This window comes from Meriones unguiculatus, chromosome 12, assembly GCF_030254825.1.
Source record: "Meriones unguiculatus strain TT.TT164.6M chromosome 12, Bangor_MerUng_6.1, whole genome shotgun sequence".
In the NCBI taxonomy this organism is placed as follows: domain Eukaryota; kingdom Metazoa; phylum Chordata; class Mammalia; order Rodentia; family Muridae; genus Meriones; species Meriones unguiculatus.
Genome location: NC_083360.1, coordinates 75120327 through 75142613, shown reverse-complemented (window position 1 = coordinate 75142613; position 22287 = coordinate 75120327). Strand labels below are relative to the sequence as shown.

Here is a 22287-nt window from a genome sequence, read left to right as displayed (position 1 = left end):
GTTATTGCTTCTATGGGGACAAAAGCTAGAATGATGAAGTGGAATGGCTGTGAGATGAGGTGTTTTGGGAACTGGCCATGGCCTTCACATATCCTGTCAGGATTCTGATGAGCCATGGGTGCAGAGTTTGTTTATGAAGCAAATCCAATTTTACACTATGAAGGATCTTCAGTTCTTGGGGGAAACTGTCATTGTATTAGGCTCCAGCAAAAAGTGACACTGCCCCATGGAAATCCAATCAGCCCGTTCTTTGTTTGCATAACTGCCACCCTGTTTTGCCCTGGATATCACCAAGATGCTTTAGTCTGATAACTGGCATCCTATGGATGTGACCTCTGTCTGTCCAGACTCAACCACATCCATTTTTCATGGCACCTCCCTGTAGATGCTGGTGTTTCTTCCTGCACCCCAGCTCCCTATACAATGACTCTGAGAACTTATACCTTATGAGTAAATACCTAGGCCATAAGCTTTGGATAATTCCCCGACTAGCTTATACGTTAATTACTCATTTATCTATCTTACATGTGTCACGTGGTTTGTTCTCTCACCGCCAGTTTCATGAGACCAACTTTCTCAGAATCCAGGACAAATCTCCCTCACTTCACTATCCTAGAGTTCTCTCTTAGTGTCAGAGCTTCCACTCGATATTTCTGACCCAGCTAATAGGCTAATCAGCATTTATTGAAGGTCATGCTTCCATACAATGAAAAGAGAATCCTTCTACAGCTCCCTGCATTTCATTTTCTCCATTGGCATTGCCTTTAGTCTTAGCCCTATATGCGATATTTGGCTTTCTCTCTACCACAAATGTACTACTTCGATTTCTTGGCTTTTGAGAAGAATCTTCTCAGACACTAACCCCTAAGATGTTTTAAATTCTCCTAAAATTTTCCTGAGAAATTGAGACCATTCTCTCCATAAAGAGATGTAACAGAGTGATGCATTCAAGGTTTTTCCACACTGTATATGTCTCAACAGGGATTTTCCTGTCTATCCATCCCATTGTTTTATTCCTACACATTAGAGAAGAGCTTATCAGGTGGGCGATGTGGGCTTTTCTTATGTCATGAACCATTTTTCAGATTGTGGTAAAAGCTTATGTGTGAAGAAGCGTAAAGGCACTGTGACACATTCAAAGTAATTATTTTGTTCCCCTTTGTCCACATCCTCGCAAGCATGGGCTGTCACTTGAGATGTTTATCTCAACCATTCCGACAGGTGTGAAGTGAATCTCAGAGTCATTTTTGATTCGCATTTCCCCGATGACTAAGGAAGTTCAGCTTGTCTTTAAGTGCTTCTCAGGCCATTGAGATTACTCTGTTGAAAATTCTGTTTATTTCTGTGCACCATGGTTTAATTGGGGTATTTTGTTTATAGGTGTTTGATTTCTTGAGCTCCTTATATATTTTGAATATTAGCTCTTTGTCAGGTATAGAATTGGTGAAGGTCTTTTCACAATCTATAGACTGTCATTTCATTCTATTGACAGAATCCTTTGCCTTACAGAAGCTTTTCAGTTTCTAGAGGTCCCATTTATTAATTGTTGATCTTAAGGACTGAGCTGTTTTCTGTTTAGGAAGTTGTCTCCTTTTCTCTTCTTTCTCTTCTAATAGATTTAGTGTATCTGGTGTTACATTGAGGTCTTTGACCTGGATTTGAGTTCTGTGCAGGAAGATACATATGGATCTATTTTTCTACGCATAGATATCAAATAAGAACAGCAACATTTGTTGGTGGTGCTATCTTTTCTCCATTGATGGTTTCGGCTCCTTTGTCAAAAATCAAATATCTATAGATATGTGGGCTTATTTCTAGGGCTTCTATTTGATTCCATCAATTCCTACAGATTAGAGGAAAGTCTGTTTCTATGCCAGTAAAATTTAGAGGTTTTTTGTTTTGTTTTTTTATTTTTTTTATTAATTACACTTTATTCACTTTGTATTTCCCCATAAGCCCCTCCCTCCTCCCCTCCCGATCCCACCCTCCCTCCCCCTTCTTCATGCATGCCCCTCCCCAAGTCCACTGATAGGGGAGATCCTCCTCTCCTTCCTTCTGATCTTAGTCTATCAGATCACATCAAAAGTGGCTGCATTGTCATCTTATGTGGCCTGGTAAGGCTGCTCCCCGCTCAAGGGGGAGTGATCAAAGAGCAGGGCATCAAATTATGTCAGAGGCAGTCTCTCTTCCCATTACTATGGAACTCACTTGGACACTAAACTGCCATGGGCTACATCTGTGCAGGGGTTCTAGGTTTTCTCCATTCATCATACTTGGTTGGAGTATAAGTCTCTGGGAAGACCCCTGTGTTCAAATTTTCTGGTTCTGTTGCTCTCCTTGTGGAGTTCCTGTCCTCTCCAGATCTTACTATTTCCCACTTCTTATATGAGAAAAATGTAGTTTTTACAGTTGTTCTTCAGTGTAGCTTGAACTCAGGGATGGAGATACCACCAGAAGTTATTTTATTGTATAGGATTATTTTAGCTATTCTGGATTTTTTTATTTTTCCATATGAAGTTTAGAATTGTTCTTTCAAAGTCTGTACAGAACATTATTGGTATTTTGATAAGGACTGCATTGAATCTGTAAATTACTTTTGATAAGGTGTCCATTTTTACTATGTTAATCCTATGGATCCAGGAGCATGGAATGTCTTTTCATCTTCTGATATCTTCTTTGGTTTCTTTCTTCAGAGACTTGAAGTTCTTGTCATACAGGTCTTTCACTTTCTTGGTAAGAGTTACACCAAGATACTTTATATTATTTGTGGCTATTGTGAAAGGTGTAGTTTCGCTAATTTCTTTCTCAGCCCATTTGTCCTCTGTTCACAGAAGGAGTACTGGTACTTTTTAAATTAATCTTGTATCCAGACACTTTGCTGAAGGTGTTTATCAGATACAGGAGTTCTTCGGTGGAACTTTTGAGGTCGCTTTTATATACTATTACATCAATTGCAAATATCGAAACTTACTTCTTCCTTCCCAATTTGTGTCCCCTTGATGTCCTTTAGTTGCCTTATTGTTATAGCTAGAACTTCAAGTACTATATTGAAGAAGTAGATAGAAAGGGAATAACCTTGTCTTGTCTCCGATTTTAATGGAACTGCTTTGAGACTCTCTCCATTTCACTTGATCTTGGCTATCCACTTGCTGTATAAAGTCTTTAATATGTTTAATATGTTTAGGTATGTGCCTTGTATCCCTGATCTCGCCAAGACTTTCATCATGAAATGGTGTTGGATATTGTCAAAAGCTTTTTCTGCATCTAATGAGATAATCATGTGACTTTTCTCTTCGAGTTTCTTTATATGGTAGATGAATTTTCATATGTTGAACCATCCCTGCACCCCTGATATGAAGCCCACTTGATCGTGGTGGATGATGTATTTGATGTGTTCTTGGAATAAGTTTGCAAGTATTTTATTGAGTATTTTTGTATTGGTGTTTATGAGTGAAATTGGTCCACAATTCTCTTTCTTTTTTTTTCTTTTTTTAATTTATTATTTAACTTTTTTTCTATTTTTTTTATTTTTTTCCCTTTTTTTAAAAAATTTTTCATCAATTACACTTTATTCATTCTGCATCCCCCCAAAAGACCCTCCCTCCTCCCCTCCCAGTCCCACCCTCCCTCCTCCCTCTGCTTGCATGCCACTCCCCAAGTCCACTAATAGGGGAGGTTCTCCTCTCCTTTCTGATCTTAGTCTGTCAGTTCACATCAAAAGTGGCTGCATTGTCCTCTACTATGGCCTGATAAGGCTGCTCCACCCCCCAGAGGGAGGTGATCAAAGAGCAGGCCAATCAGATTATGTCAGAGGCAGTCCCTCTTCACATTACTATGTAACCCAATTGGACTCTGAACTGCCCTGGGCTACATCTGTGCAGGGGTTCTGGGTTATCTCCATGAATAGTCCTTGGTTGGAGTATGAGTCTCTGGGAAGTTCCCTGTGTTCAAATTTTCTTGCTCTATTGCTCTCCTTGTGGAGACCCTGTCCTCTCCAGCTCTTACTATTTCCCAGTTCTTACCTAAAATTCCGTTCACCTGCCCAACAGTTGCCCATCAGGCTCAGCATCTGCTTTGATAGTATGAAGGGCAGAGGCTTTCAGAGGCCCTCTGTGGTAGGTTCCTAGGTTGTTTCCTGTTTTCTTCTTCTTCGGATGTCCATCCTCTTTGCCTTTCCGGATAGGGATTGGACATTTTAGTTAGGGTCCTCTCTCTTGCTTAGTTTCTTTAGATGCACAGGTTTTAGTGGGTTTGTCCTATGTTGTATGTCTATATGAGTGAGTATATACCATGTGTGTCTTTTTGCTTCTGGGACAACTCACTCAGGATGATCCTTTCCAGATCCCACCATTTACCTGCAAATTTATTCTCTTTCTTTGTTGAGATTTTGTGTGGTTTAGGTATCAGAGTGACTGTGGCTTCAATAGGATGAGTTTGGCAATGTTTCTTTAGTTTCTATTTTGTGGAATAGTTTGAGGAACACTAGTATTAGATCTTCTTTGAATCTCTGGCAGAGTTCTGTGATAAAACAATTTGGTCCTGGGATTTTTTTTTTTTTTTTTTTTTTTTTTTGGTTGGGAGACTTCTGATGACTACTTCTATTTCCTTAGGGGTTCCAGGTCTTTTAAACTTTTGCCTGATCTTGATTCAAATTTGGTAGATGAAAGCTATCAAGAAAATTGTCCATTTCCCTTAAATTTACCAATTTTGTGGAATAAAGGCTTTTGAAGCAAGACCTAATGATTTTTAAATTTCCTCATTGTCTGTTGTTAAGTCCCCCTTTTCATTTTGATTCTGATAATTTGGGTACTCTCCCTCTGCCTTTTAGTTAGTTTGGCTAAGAGTCTGTCTAGCTCGTTGATTTTCTCAAAGAATTAGTTATTGGTTTCACGGATTTTTTTTCTCTTTGTTCCATGGATTTTTTTTCTCTCTTTGTTCCAATTTATTGATTTCAACCCCGAGTTTGATTGTTTTCCGTGTTGGCTTCTTTTTGTTCAAGAGCTTTCTGGTATGCTGCTAGATTACTAGTATGAGCTCTCTCCAATTCCTTTATGAAGGCAGTTAATGCTATGAACTTTCCTCTTAGCACTACTTTTATTGTGTTCCATAAGTTTGGGTATGCTGTGCCTTCATTTTCATTGAATATTAGAAAGTTTTTCATTTCTTTTCCTTTATTTCTTCCTTGACCCAGTGTTCACTGAGTAGAGAGTTGTTTGGTTTCCATGAGTTCATAGACTTTCTGTTGTTTCTGTTATTGTTGTGTTCCAGCTTTAATCCATGGTTGTCTGAAAAGATGCAGGGGTTTATTTCAATCTTCTTATATCTGTGGAGGTTTGCTTTATGACCTAGTATATGGTTAGTTTTGGAGATGTTTCCATGAGGTGCTGAGAAGAAGCTATATTCTCTTTTGTTTGGGTGAAATGTTCTGTAGGTGTCTGTTAGGTCCATTTGATTCATGATGTCCATTATTTTTATTATTTCCCCATTTAGTTTCTGTCTTGATGAACTGTCCATTGCAGTGAATGGGTATTGAAATCTCCCACTATTAATGTGTGGTGTTCGATACGTGATTGATGATTTAGTAATGTTTCCTTCATGAATGTGGGTGCCCTTGCATTTGAGGCATAGATATTCATAATTGAGACATTGTCTTGGTGGGTTTTTCATTTGATGAGTATGAAGGGTCCTTCTCCATCTCTTTTGATTAATTTTGGTTGAAAGTTTATAATATTAGATACTAGAATATCTACTCTAGCTTGCTTCATGGGTCCCATTTGCTTGGAAAACCTTTTTCTATCCTTTTACTCTGAGGTAAACATTGTCTGTCTTAATTGCTGAGGTGTATTCCTTGTATGCAGCAGAATGATAGGTCTTGTTTTTACATCCAATCTGTTAACCCATTTTTTTATTGGAAGTTAATGACTTTGATGTTGAGAGATATTAATGACCAGTGGTTGTTACTTCCTGTTATTTTGGTGTAGAAGATGGGCAGTTTAGGTCTCATATGGGTCATATAACAAAAAAAGTGGGGACTGCATAGGACATGGACTCACTTGCTAGCATTTTGGTCACTTCCCCCTGGTGGGACTACCTTATGAGATCACTGGGGAAGAAGACATGCTCAGTCTTCATGATGCAACTTGATGTGGTAGGGTGGATGAGAAAGGGAGTTCCCCTTTGCTGAGGAATTGGCAAAAGGGGAGGGGAAAGGGAGGGGGAAAGGGGAGGAAGGGAAAGAAGGAAGTGAGTGACTGGATGGAAGGAGTCACTTGAGTTTTTCAACTTGGCTATTCTGATGGGTGTAAGGTGATATCTCAGGGTCTTTTAGATTTGCATTTCCCTGATGGCTAATGAGGTTGAGCATTTCTTTAAGTGCTTCTCTGCCATTCGATATTCCTCTACAGAGAATTCTCTGTTTAGCTCTGTTCCCCATTTTTAATTGGATTACTTGGTTTGCTGCTTTTCAGATTCTTTAGTTCTTTGTATATACTGGATATTAGTCCTCTGTCAGATAAAGGGTTCGTGAAGATTCTTTCCCAATCTGTAGGCAGTCATTTTGTTTTGATGACGGTGTCCTTTGCTTTACAGAAGATTTTCAGTTTCATGAGGTCCCATTTATTGATTGTTGCTCTTAGAGCCTGTGCTGTTGGTGTTCTGTTCAGGAAGTTGTCTCCTGTGCCAATGAGTTCTAGGCTGTTCCCCACTTTTTCTTCTAACAAATTTAGAGTATCTGGTTTTATGCTGAGGTCTTTGATTCACTTGGACTTTAGTTTTGTGCAGGGTGATAAAAATAGATCTATTTTCAATTTTTCTGCATGTGGACATCCAGTTGGACCAGCATCATTTGTTGAAGATGCTGTCTTTTTTCGATTGAATGGTTTTGGCTTCTTTGTCAAAAATCGAGTATTCATAGGTGTGTGGGTTTATTTCTGGGTCTTCTATTTGGTTCCATTGATCCTCCTGTCTGTTTTTATGCCAATACCATGCAGTTTTTATTACTATTGCTCTGTAGTACAGCTTGAGATCAGGATGGAGATACCTCCAGATGATCTGTTGTTGTACAGGGTTGTTTTGGAGATTCTGGTTGTTTTTTTTTTTTTTTCCAATCTAAGCTGAGAATCTTTTTTTCAAGGTCTGTAAAGAATTGAGTTGGTATTTTGATGGGAATTGCATTGAATCTGTAGATTGCTTTTGGCAGGATGGTCATTTTCACAATGTTAATCCTACCAATCCATGAGCACGGGAGATCTTTCCATCTTCTGATATCTTCTTCAATTTCTTTCTTCAGAGACGTGAAGTTTTTCTCAAACAGGTCTTTCACTTGCTTGGTTAGTGTCACCCCAAGGTACTTTATGTTATTAGTGGCTATTGTGAAGGGTGTTGTTTCCCTAATTTCTTTCTCAGCCCTTTTGTCTTTGGTATACAGGAGGGCTTCTGATTTTTTTGAGTTGATTTTGTATCCTGCCACTTTGCTGAAGGTGTTTATCAGCTGGAGGAGTTCATTGGTTGAATTTTTGGGGTCGCTCATATATACTATCATATCATCTGTGAATAGTGACACTTTGACCTCTTCCTTTCCGATTTGTATCCCTTTGATCTCCTTTAGTTGTCTTATTGCTCTGGCTAGGACTTCAAGTACTACGTTGAAGAGATATGGAGACAATGGGCAGCCTTGTCTTGTCCCTGATTTCAGTGGGACTGATTTAAGTTTCTCTCCATTGAGTTTGATGTTGGCTATAGGCTTGCTGTATATTGCCTTTACTGTGTTTAGATATGTGCCTTGTATCCCTGATCTCTCCAAGACTTTAAACATGAATGGGTGTTGGACTTTGTCAAATGCTTTTTCGGCATCTAAGGAGATGATCATGTGGTTTTTCTCCTTCAGTTTGTTTATGTGGTGGATTACATTGATGGATTTCCATATTTTGAACCACCCTTGCATGCCTGGGATGAAGCCTACTTGGTCGTGGTGGATATCTTTGATGTGTTCTTGGATTCAGTTTGCAAGTATTTTATTGAGTATTTTTGCATCAATGTTCATAAGAGAGATAGGTCTGAAGTGCTCTTTTTTTTTGGGTCTTTATGTGGTTTAAGTATCAGGGTGACTGTAGCTTCATAGAATGAGTTTGGTAATGTACCTTCTGTTTCTATTTTGTGGAATAGTTTGAGGAGAATTGGTGTTAGCATTTCTTTGAAGCTCTGGTAGAATTTCGCGCTAAAACCATCTGGCCCAGGGCTTTTTTTGGAAGGGAGACTGTGAATGACTGCTTCGATTTCCTTGGGGGATATAGGGCTATTAAGTCTTTCAACCTGATCTTGACTTAATGTTGGAAGTTGGAATCTATTAAGAAAATTGTCCATTTCATTTAGGTTTTCAAATTTTGTGGCATATAGGCTTTTGTAGTATGACCTAATGTTTGTTTGAATTTTCTCAGTGTCTGTGGTTATGTCCCCATTTTCATCTCTGATTTTGTTGATTTGGATAGATTCTCTCTGCTTTTTAGTTAGTTTGACTAAGGGTTTGTCTATCTTGTTGATTTTCTCAAAGAACCAGCTTTTTGTTTCATTGATTGTTTGAATAGTTTTATTTGTTTCTAATTGATTGATTTCAGCCCTGAGTTTGATTATTTCCAGTCGTCTGCTCCTCTTGGGTGTATCTGCTTCTTTTTTTTCTAGGGTTTTCAGTTGGGCCATTAAGGTGTTTGTATGTGATGTTATAAATTTCTTCTTGCAGGCACTTAGTGCTATAAATTTTCCCCTGAGCACTGCTTTCAATGTGTCCCATAAATTTGGGTATGTTGTGCCTTCATTTTCATTGAATTCTAGGAAGTCTTTAATTTCTTTCTTTATTTCTTCCTTAACCCAGCTGTCATTGAGTAACAAGTTGTTCAGTTTCCATGCGCGTGTAGGCTGTTTGTTATTTCTGCTGTTGTTGAGGTTCAGCTTTAGTCCGTGGTGGTCACATAGAATACAAGGGATTATTTCAGTCTTTTTGTATCTGTTGAGGCTTGCTTTATGACCAACTATATGGTCTATTTTGGAGAAGGTTCCATGTGGTGCTGAAAAGAAGGTATACTCTTTTGAGTTTGGATGAAAAGATCTGTAGACGTCTATTAGGTCCATTTGATTTAGGGTCACTGTAAGTGTTTTTATTTCCCTATTTGTTTTCTGTCTAGTTGATCTGTCCCTTGGTGAGAGTGGAGTGTTGAAGTCTCCCACTCTTAGGGTATTAGGATCAATGTGTGATTTAAGCTTTAATAATGTTTCATTTACGAATGTCGGTGCTCTTGTATTTGGGGCATAGATATTCAAAATTGTGATGTCCTCTTGGTGGATTTTTCCTTTGATGAGAATATAGTGGCCCTCCTTATCTTTTTTGATTAACTTGGGTTGAAAGTCTCTTTTATTAGATATTAGGATGGCTACTCCAGCTTGTTTTCTGGAACCATTTTCTTCAAAAACATTTTTCCAGCCCTTTACTCTGAGGTAGTGTTTATCTTTGTTGCATAGGTGTGTTTCTTGGATGCAACAGAATGTTGGATCCTGTTTCCGCAACCATTCTGTTAGTCTGTGTCTTTTTATTGGGGAGTTGAGTCCATTGATGTTGATAGATACTAGTGACCAACAATTGTTTCTTACTTTAGATGTTGGGTTGGTGGTGTCGCTGAGTTTCATTGCTTGTATTCTTTTGGTTTTTTTTGTTGTGTAGTTATCTATTTCCTCTGTTTCCTTAGATGTAGTTGTTTTCTTTGGTTTGGAGTTTCCCTTCTAGTAACTTCTGTAGAGCTGGGTTACTATGTAGACATTGTTTAAATTTGGTTTTGTCTTGGAATATTTTGAATTCTCCATCTATGTTGATTGAAAGTTTTGCTGGGTATAGTAGTCTGGGTTGGAATCTGTGGTCCCTTAAGGACTGTATTATTTCTGTCCAGGCCCTTCTGGCTTTCATAGTTTCTGTTGAGAAATCTGGTGTGATTCTGATAGGTCTACCTTCATATGTTACTTGGCCTTTTTCCCTTGCTGCTTTTAGAATTTTTTCTTTGTTCTGTAGGTTCAGTGTTTTGACTATGATGTGACATGAAGAATTTCTTTTCTGGCCTAGTCTACTTGGTGTTCTGTAGGCCTCTTGTATGTTTATGGCCATCTCCTTCTTTAAGTTGGGAGTTTTCTTCTCGGGTTGGGGTACAGACAATGTGGTCTGTGGCAGAGCAGATTCTGCTGGGCGTCTCCTGCCTCCTCCCAAGAGGGAGCAGGGATTTTGAGCTGGGCATGCAGCTTCTCTCTGTGGGTGGTGGGAGCTCAGTTGTGATGGAGACGGGTACCTGCGGTTGGTGAGACCTTCCAGGGAGCGACTGGATGACCGTGATCAGTCTAGTAACTTTGCTTCCCCATGGGTTTTTTTTTTTTTTTTTTGTGACTGGGACTCCCAGTCTCTGGCGCCGTTGTGCCCACCAATCAGCCTGGGAAAGTGATTGGGACACACAGGCTTACAGCACAAGCCCAGAGACCCAAAGCCCGCGTTACCCGGGATTTCTTCCGGGTTCTGGCTGGGCAGCCAAGAGTGGACCCGACTGATTGCCGTGGGTGCCTCCCCTCACCTGAGAAACATGATAGCTGTTGTTTTAGGGCCCAGAATTCAGTCTCCTGGTCGCTGCATGGAGTGTGATGTCCCGCTTCTCAGACACAATGTTCTCCTGGCATCTTGGCCCCCCTCCTCGATTTCTTTTAAAACTCGGTTGTGTTATGTAAACAGGTTTTTCTTTTAATTCTAAGTGTAGGCTGTGGAGTTATCTTTAGTTTGTCCACTGCTGAGAGCTGTCTCTTTTGAGCTCAGAAAGGCTTTTACCTTGAAAAAGCCTCATGAGGCCTGGGAGGGCCATGTTCTTTGCCAGTTGTAGAGTTTAATTCTCAGTACTTGGAGAGGGTATAAATATAAGAGACCTAAGAGAGAGAAGGCATAGTGGCTTGAAGGAGATGGACACAGAGAAGGCTTTGAGGAGATGGATGGAAGAGGAAGAAGGGTGCTTATTGGTCCTGCTGTGTTTGTCATTTGATGTTGCTGGATTGCCTGATATCCTGATGCTTTAGATTGGCATTTCCTTTCCGCCCTCCCCCTGAAAAATGAAAACTCAAACCAGCAGAAACTAAGTCAAAAGAGAACTATGTTCCCTGTTCCTTCTAACCTTTTTTCCCTAGATTTGGCAGGGGTGTTGAAAGGTGCCAGTAAGGAACTCCAGGTAAAATAGAGTTAAAAAAAATAGCACCTACAGAAAGGTGCTACCTCAAAAACTAAGTTTAAAAAGGACTATGTTCTCTTTCCCTTCTAACCCTTTTATTATCCTGCTTTGGGGATGGGAGTTGGAAGGTGGTAGATGTAGTAAGGACCCCAAATAAAATAGAGTTTAAAAGTAGCACCTACAGAAAGGTGCTACCTCAGGAACAAATCATAGCCATTGTAACTTTTTCTTACATGCACATGCCCACCTAATTGTTTATTTATGAAACTGCACAGATAACATGTATTTCTCTCACAGAAGGAAAGTCTAAACTAGACCGTGCAACAGGCATATTAGCTTTGAAATTGTCACTGAGTCGAAATGGAGTGAGTGTCAACACTCTCTAAGCTGGCTCCTTTTAGAAGTGCATTTTAAGCCCAGAAAAGGAGTATGGAAAGGAGGCAGGGCACCGTCTTTTCAGATTTTGTCACAGAATAGAACATCATATCTATTTGCATTTTCCTGAGCAGAACATAATCACATGCTCAAACTGATTCCACAAGGGATATAGGAAATTGTGTTTTAGCTAGAGGACAGTGTATTCTCTATTATGATAGAAAGTGGGGAAACTATATGGTGGACATCTAGGAGTTATGTTTTCTAAGCCATTAAATTAAAGGAACTTATTTACAGAAGACTGAATGGGTACTGCTATGAGCTCGGCTAAGCTGACAGATTTTCACAGCAGTTGTTTTGTTTTGTTTTGTTTTGTTTTGTTTTGTTTTGTTTTGGTGTTTCTTTGAAAACAGGGAACTGGGTGAAATGTAAAAGATAAAGTCTTGGAGACAACTGCTCTGTCTTTAGGAGAAAATACTAAACTTTGAAGCTGATAGCATCCCCTTTTTTTTCTTGCAGAGAAAGTACAGGCTGAGATTGATAAAGTGATTGGCCATGACAGGCAGCCACGCACAGATGACAGAGAGTCCATGCCCTACACCAATGCTGTCATCCATGAGGTGCTGAGGATGGGCAATATTGTCCCCTTGAGTGTTCCCAGGGAAGTAACTGCTGATAGCACATTCACTGGTTTCCACCTGCCAAAGGTAACTTTACACTCTGAGCTTTTGATCTCCAGTCCATCCTTGGCATTATCTGAAGAACCCAAAATATAAAAGATATATATATATATCTGCCCCAAGAAATCATTAAAATTGGAAGAAAGAGAAAAGTGAGTGTTCTTCCAATGTGTGTAAATGGTATTTATGTATATGGTGGGGAGTACAGAAAGGAAGATTCCTTGGTCAGATTTGCTCAGTCAAAGTTGGCTTTATTTGCCAAAGAAAATCTTTTTGTGCTAATGTGGTCTCTTGGGAGTCAGTATGTTTTTTCCATATGCATGCTCATAGGTGGTTTCCAGCTTTTCATTACTCTCCCATTGTTGGGAACTTTCTATCTCACAAAGAAAAGCAGTTCAAAGTGAAATATTAATTATTAAAAAAAGAGAGAGCTAGATATTTAACAAGCAAATGTGCTGAGAACGCTTATCTATTTCAAAATGTCTTAATAGCCTCTGCACAAGTATTGATCCCCACTTTATACATTAAAAAGTTGAGACTGTGAAATAAGCTGGCATAAGATTTCTCAACTAAAATATACAATGCCATAAGATTTGGAATCTGGAACTAAATCTGTTCTGATTGTTTGGAATGCCAAGGACTTTCTATATTAGACACTGAAAGGCTACCCTTATTCGTTTCTCCCTGGATCCCTGTTGCATTCCTTTTGTTTGCAGACCATATGCCGACCCCAGCTTAGGAGCTAGTCAGGGTTTCTACAGAGAGTCCGTCCACTGACCACATCACAATTTTTCTGTTCAAGACACAATTATAACTCTTTCCGTTCTTTCTCTACATTGTGCGCTTAAGAAAATCATACATTTCTTGGCAGTGACAAAATGGATGTCTGAGGTTTTTGTTTAGCATGGCAGCAAGTTGATACACAGTAGATCAGTATTCATGATCTTGGCCAAGAAGCAAGAAGAAAGTCTGCAACAGATTATCTTCCCAAACCATTTATTCCACCCAATTCTTCAGACAGAACGATGGTATCACAAATTCGACAAAAGTCTCCTGCCCTTAGAGACAGATTTTCTGAAATGTCTTCACAATTACTATCACTGGTGTTCTGTTGTAATCGCCTATAAAATTATCAGTTACCAGAGTCCAGAATCCAGGTAAACTACCAGAGGCAGTCTCTGGATTTGTAATACATTTTTTGTAGATCTGAGAATGTGCTGTTCTCCAGGAATGTCTTTAGAGTTGGAACCTGAAGAGTCTACCCTGAGTCATGCATTTAACCCCAGAAGAGACCACTTCAACATATCTCTTCTGACATGGATTGTTGATGTCAACTCTAAGAGTGGTTCTAGATACTGGCATTCTAACTGGATAATATATGACAAGGCAAAGAGTCATGGCTTGGACCTCACATGGACTTAGTTCCAGAAGTTCATGCATCTCTGCCTACTGTGTGAATCTAAGCATTCTCATAGCATTGACTTCTACATGAGTATGGTACTGTAAAACCCACAGAAAAAAATCAGGTATAGTCCTCACAGGAAGAGAGGTCATACATACAGAGATTACCATTGCATATGGCAGTTATAATTTTTGTTGTTTACAGGCCTGTAGTGAGAATTTTGGTTTATTTAAAAACAGAGAACTGTTACAAGAATATATTTTTTTTGTTTAAGTCCTAGGTGAGGCTGCTTGAGATTATTCATAGCAGCTAACTATGGTTTGCTTCATGCTCTGACAGAAGGGTGATGTTTTTTTAGCTGCAGATAGTTTATATTTGGAATTCTGAGGACTTTTAAGAGGGTAGGTAAGTGGTAGAGCCCCAGGCAGAGGAGGAAGTCTTGGAGGAGGCTGTACAGGGCAACAGTATCAAAAAATGCTGAAAAAACCTACTTCAAAACAAGGGGCTAATCTCAAACAACTGTGCTGCCAGAGTTAGAGGAGGAGTGGCCTGGGTGACAAAATCACAATCAAATTTCCCAGTAACCATGTTGCACATACCTGCTAATAGTGCAGGTAAGATTATGATGAAATCATAGATCTGAGGTGTTTTAAAGAGGCCATGATTTCGTATGGATGCATTCATCATATGTAAAACAATTCTAAATAACTGGGCCACTCAAAATAGAATTGTTCCCGAGACTGGAGGGGGTTATAACAGCTGTTCTAGAGGCTGGTCACCAGTCATAATGGTTAACATAGTAGAGGGAAGAAGCTGCAAATATTGAACAGTGAAATAGAACAAATGGAAGAAATATTGTCAAAGATAAGTTGCCAAGTGAAGAGTGGTTGGATGTGATAATGAGCCCAATACAGGACAGTGTTGCTTAGTGAATTTACAAATTTGGGTCAAAGTTGTGAAGCCCAGTAAAAGGTCCAAATCATTCACTAAGATTGTATGAGTCTCTGGAGAAATCTTCACTGACTTTTTGCAAAGATTGCTTTCAGCTATAAACAAGGTTGTAGCAGACCCTGATGAGAGGCAGGCATTGATAAAGACCCTTGCATCTGAGAATGAGAATACCAAATGTAAAAGTGTTATTAGACTATTAAAAGCAGAGTCCGTACTAATGGATAAGTGGGTAAGGGATACAGCTAATCTTGGTTCTCAGGATTACCATGCTAATATCATAGGAGAAGCTATTGCTAAAGGTCTCCAATGTCAAAATGCCTGGTGCTTCAGTTGTGGAAAATTTGCTCATTTGCAAAGAAACTCACCAAGCCACTAAAGGTCTCAGATCTGCTTTGTGTGTATTTTTCATACAATGTGTATTCATTGTGAGAAATATGGTACTTTCTGCCGGAAAAGTGAATGTACCTTTTCCAGGAGCAATGGTGTTCCTAAATATTAAACAGAAAGAACACCTAAACTTTCTGGGGTATGCAGGCATTGCAGCAAGGGAAACCATTGGGCCAGTGAGTATAGGTCTAAGTGATTTTCCTCTTGTCAGCCAGGAAATAAAAGAAGGCAGAAAAACTGCAACTAATTATTGCCGATCACATGGGTGCCACGGTAGGCAGTGATTCTCTAGATTTGGCCACAGATATATTTCTTACCATATCCCCCAAAATTCAATGTTACAAAATAACTGCTGGAGTTTATTGTCCTTTGTCCTCATGTACAGTAGTGATAATCTTGGGAAAAAGTTCATTGACTTTCCAAGGATTCATTGTACAACCAGCAATTATAGACGGGGATTTCAAAGGAGAAATTGAAATTATGGACTAAGTGACAAAAGGAGATGCAAATTAATGCAGGTGATAAGATTGTTTCCTACATTAAGAGCAAAACCTCTCCAAGAGAAAGTACAGGAGGGTTTGGCACAATCTGGGGAGTTCTGGCACCATGCCAGAAGTGTGAAGGACTGCGTTTGCTTACTGTGTGTGCTTGATGTGTTCCTACTCCTGCTGAGTGACTCAGTTCGGAAGCTCAATACAGAGGGCTAAGAAGAGAGAAGCCAGGATGGAAGGCACATTTTCTTTTGCAGACCATCCATAGTCCTCACTGTAGGAAGTAGGTAGGTTGATGGTTATTCACCCTTTTGTCCCATTATCTTCCCAGGGTTTGTCACATGTCTTCTCATTATCACATGCTGACCTCTTCCAACAAACCTACATTTTATAATGAAAAGAAGTCTCATAGCCATGGAATATGTTAAGGACACACTTATCCATCGTAGATATAAACTAAGGATAGGAGTTTGTGGGGAGCTGATGGTATAACAGGCATAGCATATTATAAACCTTCATCTCTTGTCTGGGTTTGTTCCACACATCAAAACTTGACTCTTTGCTGTTCTTTCTAGGGCACCATGATCCTGCCCAATTTGACTGCTCTGCATAGGGATCCCAAAGAGTGGACCACTCCAGCCATCTTCAATCCAGAGCACTTTTTGGAGAATGGACAGTTTAAAAAGAAAGAATCTTTTCTGCCATTCTCAGTGGGTGAGTAATAATTAGAAGGAAACATGTCAGGATTCTATGTTAATCACTCCTCTTCTTTTCTGCCTCGAGATCTTCACTCATATTTGAACATCTCCATATGATCCCACCCAGTGCATCTCTGAAGTGTACTTTGCATCCAAATGTTCTCTGGCCTTAGCACTGCTTTACACCACTCCTATCAGTTATGTTCTCCCTTGCCTCTGCTGTAAATTTTGGCTTTCATTGTTTTGTTTTCTACAACACTAGAAACTGAGACACAATATCTCTGACCGCTTGTCATAAAAAAAAAAAACAATCTGAATACATGCTATTTTTTTCAAATTCTATAAGTATTTAAATTATTTTTTGTGATGACCCCTCAAAGGTAAATAATTCAAATTTGAATGAGATGGGTACGAGTCATGGGAGTGTGGCTACACACTCACTACAATGGGGATATTAAATAATGTCAAAAATAAAGTTAGAACCATGCACAATGGTACATGCCTGTAATCCCAGCACTTGAAAGTGCAGAGGCAGATGCATGTCTGTGATTTCAAAGCCAGCCTGGTCTACAAAGTAAGTCCAGTACAGCCATATCTATGCAAAGAAACTCTGTCTCACAAAACCAAAAGACCATGTAAACAAAACAATAAAGAAAACAAAAACAAAACAAAGTAAAAATCTAGTTAGATGGTTTGCATCCTGCAACTTAAGAGTCAGTTAAGTTACGGGTTTGAAGTGACAGCCCACACTCTTATGTTTTCTCTCCAGCCAATCATGAACAAATACTTGTCATCTTAAAATTGTTAAAATACTAACAAATTGCCCTCTTGCATTCTAGTTATTGGCTTTTTATGCATTGAACCTATATTTACAAGTAATCGTGTAGCTCCTTAGTCCCAAAAATGACATACCGAACATATATTACATGTCAGACACACACATGAGAGCAAGAGAGTAGTGTGGTGGATGAATAGGCAGAGCTGCCCCTTGGAGCATGTGTCCCACTGCAGACTTTCAAGTTGGAATCAGCGAGCACTGCACAGATGTGGACACAGACCTAGTCAACTGTGCTGTAGCTAGAAGTCAGTGTCCACTACAATTTCTCACAATGAACCTTGTGTTTCCTAACTGTCTCCAAAAGGTGACTAAATACTAAACAGAATCTGTAGAATTCTGGGATTCCCTGGTGGTGTCTGGGTGGATCTCCTGTTCTTTTTGCCTTTTCTTGTGCTTCTGAACCAACTTTCTTGGCATTTTAGAATTAACTTTAGTATAAAATCTGGCAGAATACAGAACATCTGTTCAGTCTTTGTGTGCAAGAAAAAACTAAAAAGATTTCTACTATAGCTCAAAATCTCAGCTATGTATTTCATTATTCTAATTTAAGTTATTGAATCTGACCTTAAAAGTCTAGAAATATGACTCTTCTTACATCTATCATAAGCGCTTTCTGTGTTGTTTACTAGGACAGCAGTAAAATTATTATTAGTGTATCCCCACGGATTTCATAGGAAGGTGATTCTCTAGGCCCATATAGTTTGCATACATGCTTGCTCTTCATATTGCAAGCTCCTATGCGAGCTTCATGTATTGCCCCTTTAATTGTTCTCTTGTCCATACCAGCTGGAAAACAGAAAGTGGCTAGAGTTTTCTGGGTTTTGGTGAGAGGGAACGTGTTCAAGTAGCCTTTAGCCCAGACAGGGTTTGTTTCCCTCTGTGAAACCATACCTGAGATGAACAACACATAGGAGGCAGTTTTGTTTGGCTCATGTTTTCAGCACTCTCACTCTCATTGTCAGCTTGCCATGAGGCCTCTGTCTGAAGTGGCATAGCGCTTTTATTAGAAGTGTTTGGTTGAATAATGTGGCCACCTGATGATTGCCAGAAAGCAAAGAAAGGTGGCTACCAGATCAGGAACATTCCATTACAGACATGGCTCAAATGAGCTACCTTACACACACAGCTATTTAATTATCAACCACTCCCCAACAGTGTCCCAGCTGGCAAACAACTCTGTAGATGGAATTCCTTGACAACCCAATGAACAAAAACTAAACAGTACACATTCAGTTTATATAGCCTGGGTGAACACTGCTATCATTCAAGTTTTGCAGTTGAGTAACTGTATTCTCCAGAGAAAGACCAGATATTAGCAGTGAAAATGCATCTTTGAAGATATGTGCTCTTTGCTGGTGTTATTACAGACATATAAGTGAAGGCTACAGCTGTGCTCTCACTCATATTGGGGATAGGGACAGTTAAAACGTAAGCTTTACCTTACCAATTACTCCAGAATTCCAGTCCTTCTTGGTCCTTGAAATCCCCTGGAAACATTAGGCTCGCTGGCTTGTTCCCATGGCTTACTTTGCTTGCTTTCATATAACACCCAGGACCATTTGCTTTCCACATGAACTGGGCCATTAGTAGAGAGAAATAAGAAAAGAGGGAGACTACAAAAAAGAAAAAACAGAAAGAAACTCTTCTTCCCTAGCATGATCTCTGACACTAACATTTGTCAGGATGATGTAGGGGCAGATGCTGTCAACAATGTGTTAATATTACTATTTTTATTTACACACTCACAAGTACATAGTGACAAATGACCTTCAACAAGCTGGAGAGTAAGAGAAGTGGATAACAAGTGGTTCCCACTCAAAAGAAAACAAAATAAAACCTAAAATCCTTGAATTAGGAGGCACCTATAATGCAGCCTATACCACAAATCCTGAAAGTCTCCTAAGGAGTTGGTCAGAGCCCAAGTTTAGAGGCTGAAGAAGTTAGAATGTGATGGCCATGAGCAGACACAGCAACACAGTCATGGGGAAGAGGAAGCTTAGTTAAGTGGACAGTGCTGCCTAACTGGATTCTACCATCCATGCTCACAAGTTTTCTTCTCACTTCAATGACATCTATGCCTATATTCAATAACCTATATTCAACCATCTCTGAAATGGTCTCACAGACAGAACCCAGTTTTCTAAGTATCTCTCACTCAAGACAGTAACTGAGTTGCAGTTCTATTGCTGTGAGGAGATGCTATGACCATGGCAATTCTTATAAAAGAAAGTTTGCCTTACTGCTTGTCTAAGCAACTTTTTTATAGTTTATAACTTTCCTTTCCTGAATTTTTAAGCTTTTTCAACCAAAAAAAATATGTATTATTTTGAAAGAAAGACAGTACTAAGTGCCAGAATAAATATTTCACTAGGTAAAGTGCTTGCCTTAGAAGAAGAGAATAATTTGGTTTCCAGAACTCACATAAAAAAAAAAAAAAACTTGAAGCATTTCTCTGCAATTTGATATTCCTCTGTTGAAAATTCTCTGTTTAGCTCTGTACTCCATGTTTTAATTACATTACTTGGTTTGTTGCTTTTTAACTTCTTGAGTTCTTATATATTTTAGATATTAGCCCTCTGTCAGATATAGGGTTGGTGAAGATCCTTTCCCAGCCTTTGGCTGTCATTTTGTTCTGGCAACAGTGTCCTTTGCTTTACAGAAGTTTTTCAGTTTCACGAGATCTCATTTATTGTTTATCTTAGAGCCTGTGCTGTTGGTGTTCTGTTCAGGAAGTTGTCTCCTGTGCCAATAAGTTCAAAGCTCTTCCCCACTTTTTTTTTCTAACAAGTTTAATGTTTCTGGTTCTATGTTGAAAAGTTGGAGTTTATTTTTGTGCAGGGTGATGCATTTTTCTACATGTAGACATCCAGTTAGATGAGCACCATTTGTTGAAGATGCTATTTTTTTTCCATTGTAAGGTTTTGGCATCTTTGTCAAAAATCAGGTATCCACAGGTATGTGAATTTATTCCTGGGTCTTATTTGATTCCATTGATTCACTACTCTGACTCATAGTCAAACTTTGGGCAGAGTGCAGAGCATCTTTAATCCTAGTACTACAGAGGCAGAGGTAGGCAAATCTTTGAGTTTAAGACAGTCTGGTCCCATCAGGGTATTAAAGCAGATGCTGAGACTCATAGCCAAACTTTGGGCAGAGTGCAGAGAATTGTATGGAAAAGGGGGGAGACTTACAGGGGACAGGCGTTCCATAAGGAGACCAAAGAAACCAAAAGAAATCTGGGCCCAGAGGGACCTGCAAAGATTGATGAATCAATCAACCAAGGACCATGCATGGAAAGGACCTAGACCCCCTGGTCAGATGTAGCCCATGTCAGCTCAGTCTCCAAGTGGGTTCTCTATCACAGAAATCAGGGAATGTCTCTGACATAAATTCAGTGGCTGGCTCTTTGATCACTTACTGCTGTGGGGGTGGGAGGAGGCAGCCTTACCAGGCCACAGAGGAATACAATGCAGCCAGTCTGGATGAGACCTCGTAGGTAGAGTCAGACGGAAGGGGCTGAGGACCTCCCCTATCAGTGGACTAGGGAAGGGGCATGGGAAAAGATGTTGGGAGGCAGGATTAGAAGAGGAGAAGGGAGGGGGCTACAGCTGGGATACAAAGTGAATAAAATGTAATAAATTAAAAAATAAATTTAAAAGATTGAAAAAAAGTGAAGCATGAGTGACCTGTGGTTATAATGCTAGCCCTTGCACAGAGGTGTTCTTGGGACTCAGTGGCTTCTCCTTCAGGGCAAGTTCTAAAGTGTTAGGACACTAACTTAAAAAGGTGGGAGGTATGGCATTTGAGGATCAACACCCTTGTCTGTCCTCTGGCTTCCACACACATATAAATACAAAAAGAGAACACATATACACAACACTACACACAGGGTCTTAAGATGAGTTAAGACACTGGATGGAGTGCTGAAGTGCTGTGGAGATGCTTGATGAGGTCATTCACTGAGGAAGACAACAGTGGAGTGCTGGGGTTTTCTCAGTCATCAGAGATCACCCATGAAAACCCAGATATTCAATAGAAAGACTGACAAAAGTTGGGTAGAACAATGGAGACAGACCCAAATATATGTGTTTATATAAACAGGTTGATGAATATGCAGTGTGTCTATGCATCAGTTGTGAGCCGATAGATGGTGTGTTTATGATGTAGAGCAATTTCTCATAGACTTCTGAGAATGCCTTCTCCCCAGCTCTCACTTCTGCATATCAATATTCAATGCAAGGTGCCAGGACACCTGGGAAAATGAAATTTTCTGTGCTGGCAAAGTGAAAACAAAAGACTGAGGCATATTGTTATGCCAAAGGTCAGAAAATTCCAGTTTGAATCAGGATCCAGTTGCTAAATCAGGAAGATGTTAGACATGATCAGCTAGACACAATGCCCACGTTGAACTCAGGATTTGCAGTAGGAAGATGGGGACACCAGCCCTAAGATGCACCAAAGTCAGCTGAGAAAGTGACTCATCTTCTGTTTTTGTCCTACAGGAAAGAGAGCCTGCCTGGGAGAACAACTGGCCAGGTCTGAGCTGTTCATTTTCTTCACTACTCTTATGCAAAAATTCACCTTCAAGCCCCCAGTCAATGAGAAGCTGAGTCTGAAATTGCAAAGGACCATCACCTGTTCCCCATACAACTACCACATTTATGCCACCCCAAGACAGTGATGCTGGAGAAGGATAGAGAAAGGAAGACTGGAAGAAAGAGTGTACACCCTGAAACTTCTGAGCCTTTCTCAAAGGAGAGGAGAAAGATGTGATAAATGAAGGAGACTCAAGACATACTGAAGAAATTGGACTAAGAGTATTTAATTAAATTTCTGGAATGCTTGCCCCTTAATTTGGTGGTGGGGAAATCATTTATGAGTGCAATGGCTTATCTTTTAATCTACAAGTTTCAAGGAAAATGGTGGTTCCTCCTATAAAGAAAATGCATTAAATTGAATTAAAATTAATAAAAAAATTATAATAAAGCATGCAAAGTGTTTCATGAGTTGCCTCTTAAGGTGTGTACCCTCAATTTGCCTCCTTCCTCTTTTCATATACTTGTATCTGTTTCTGGTCCATTATAATCTTGACCTGAAGCGGGGCAAAAAAAAGAATATGAATCAGAAATTAATTCCTGATTGCATCAGAAACAGACCATGAAAACTCTCCCATATGACAGATCTGTATCTAACTTATGTAGTTCTGCCTCCAGGTAGTCCTGAAAGCA

General features: G+C 39.6%; 1 protein-coding gene across 1 annotated transcript in view; it reads left to right on the top strand.

Moving 5' to 3' along the window:
- The window catches only part of LOC110562514 (cytochrome P450 2J4-like), a 44706-nt gene extending 22706 nt beyond the window's left edge, over positions 1 to 22000 (top strand). The window contains exons 7-9 of the mRNA XM_021659256.2: positions 12132 to 12319; positions 16099 to 16237; positions 21562 to 22000. Coding sequence (XP_021514931.2) covers positions 12132 to 12319; positions 16099 to 16237; positions 21562 to 21740 — 506 coding nt within the window. The 3' untranslated portion in view covers positions 21741 to 22000. The remainder of the gene's footprint in view (positions 1 to 12131; positions 12320 to 16098; positions 16238 to 21561) is intronic.
- Positions 22001 to 22287: the final 287 nt, after the last annotated feature.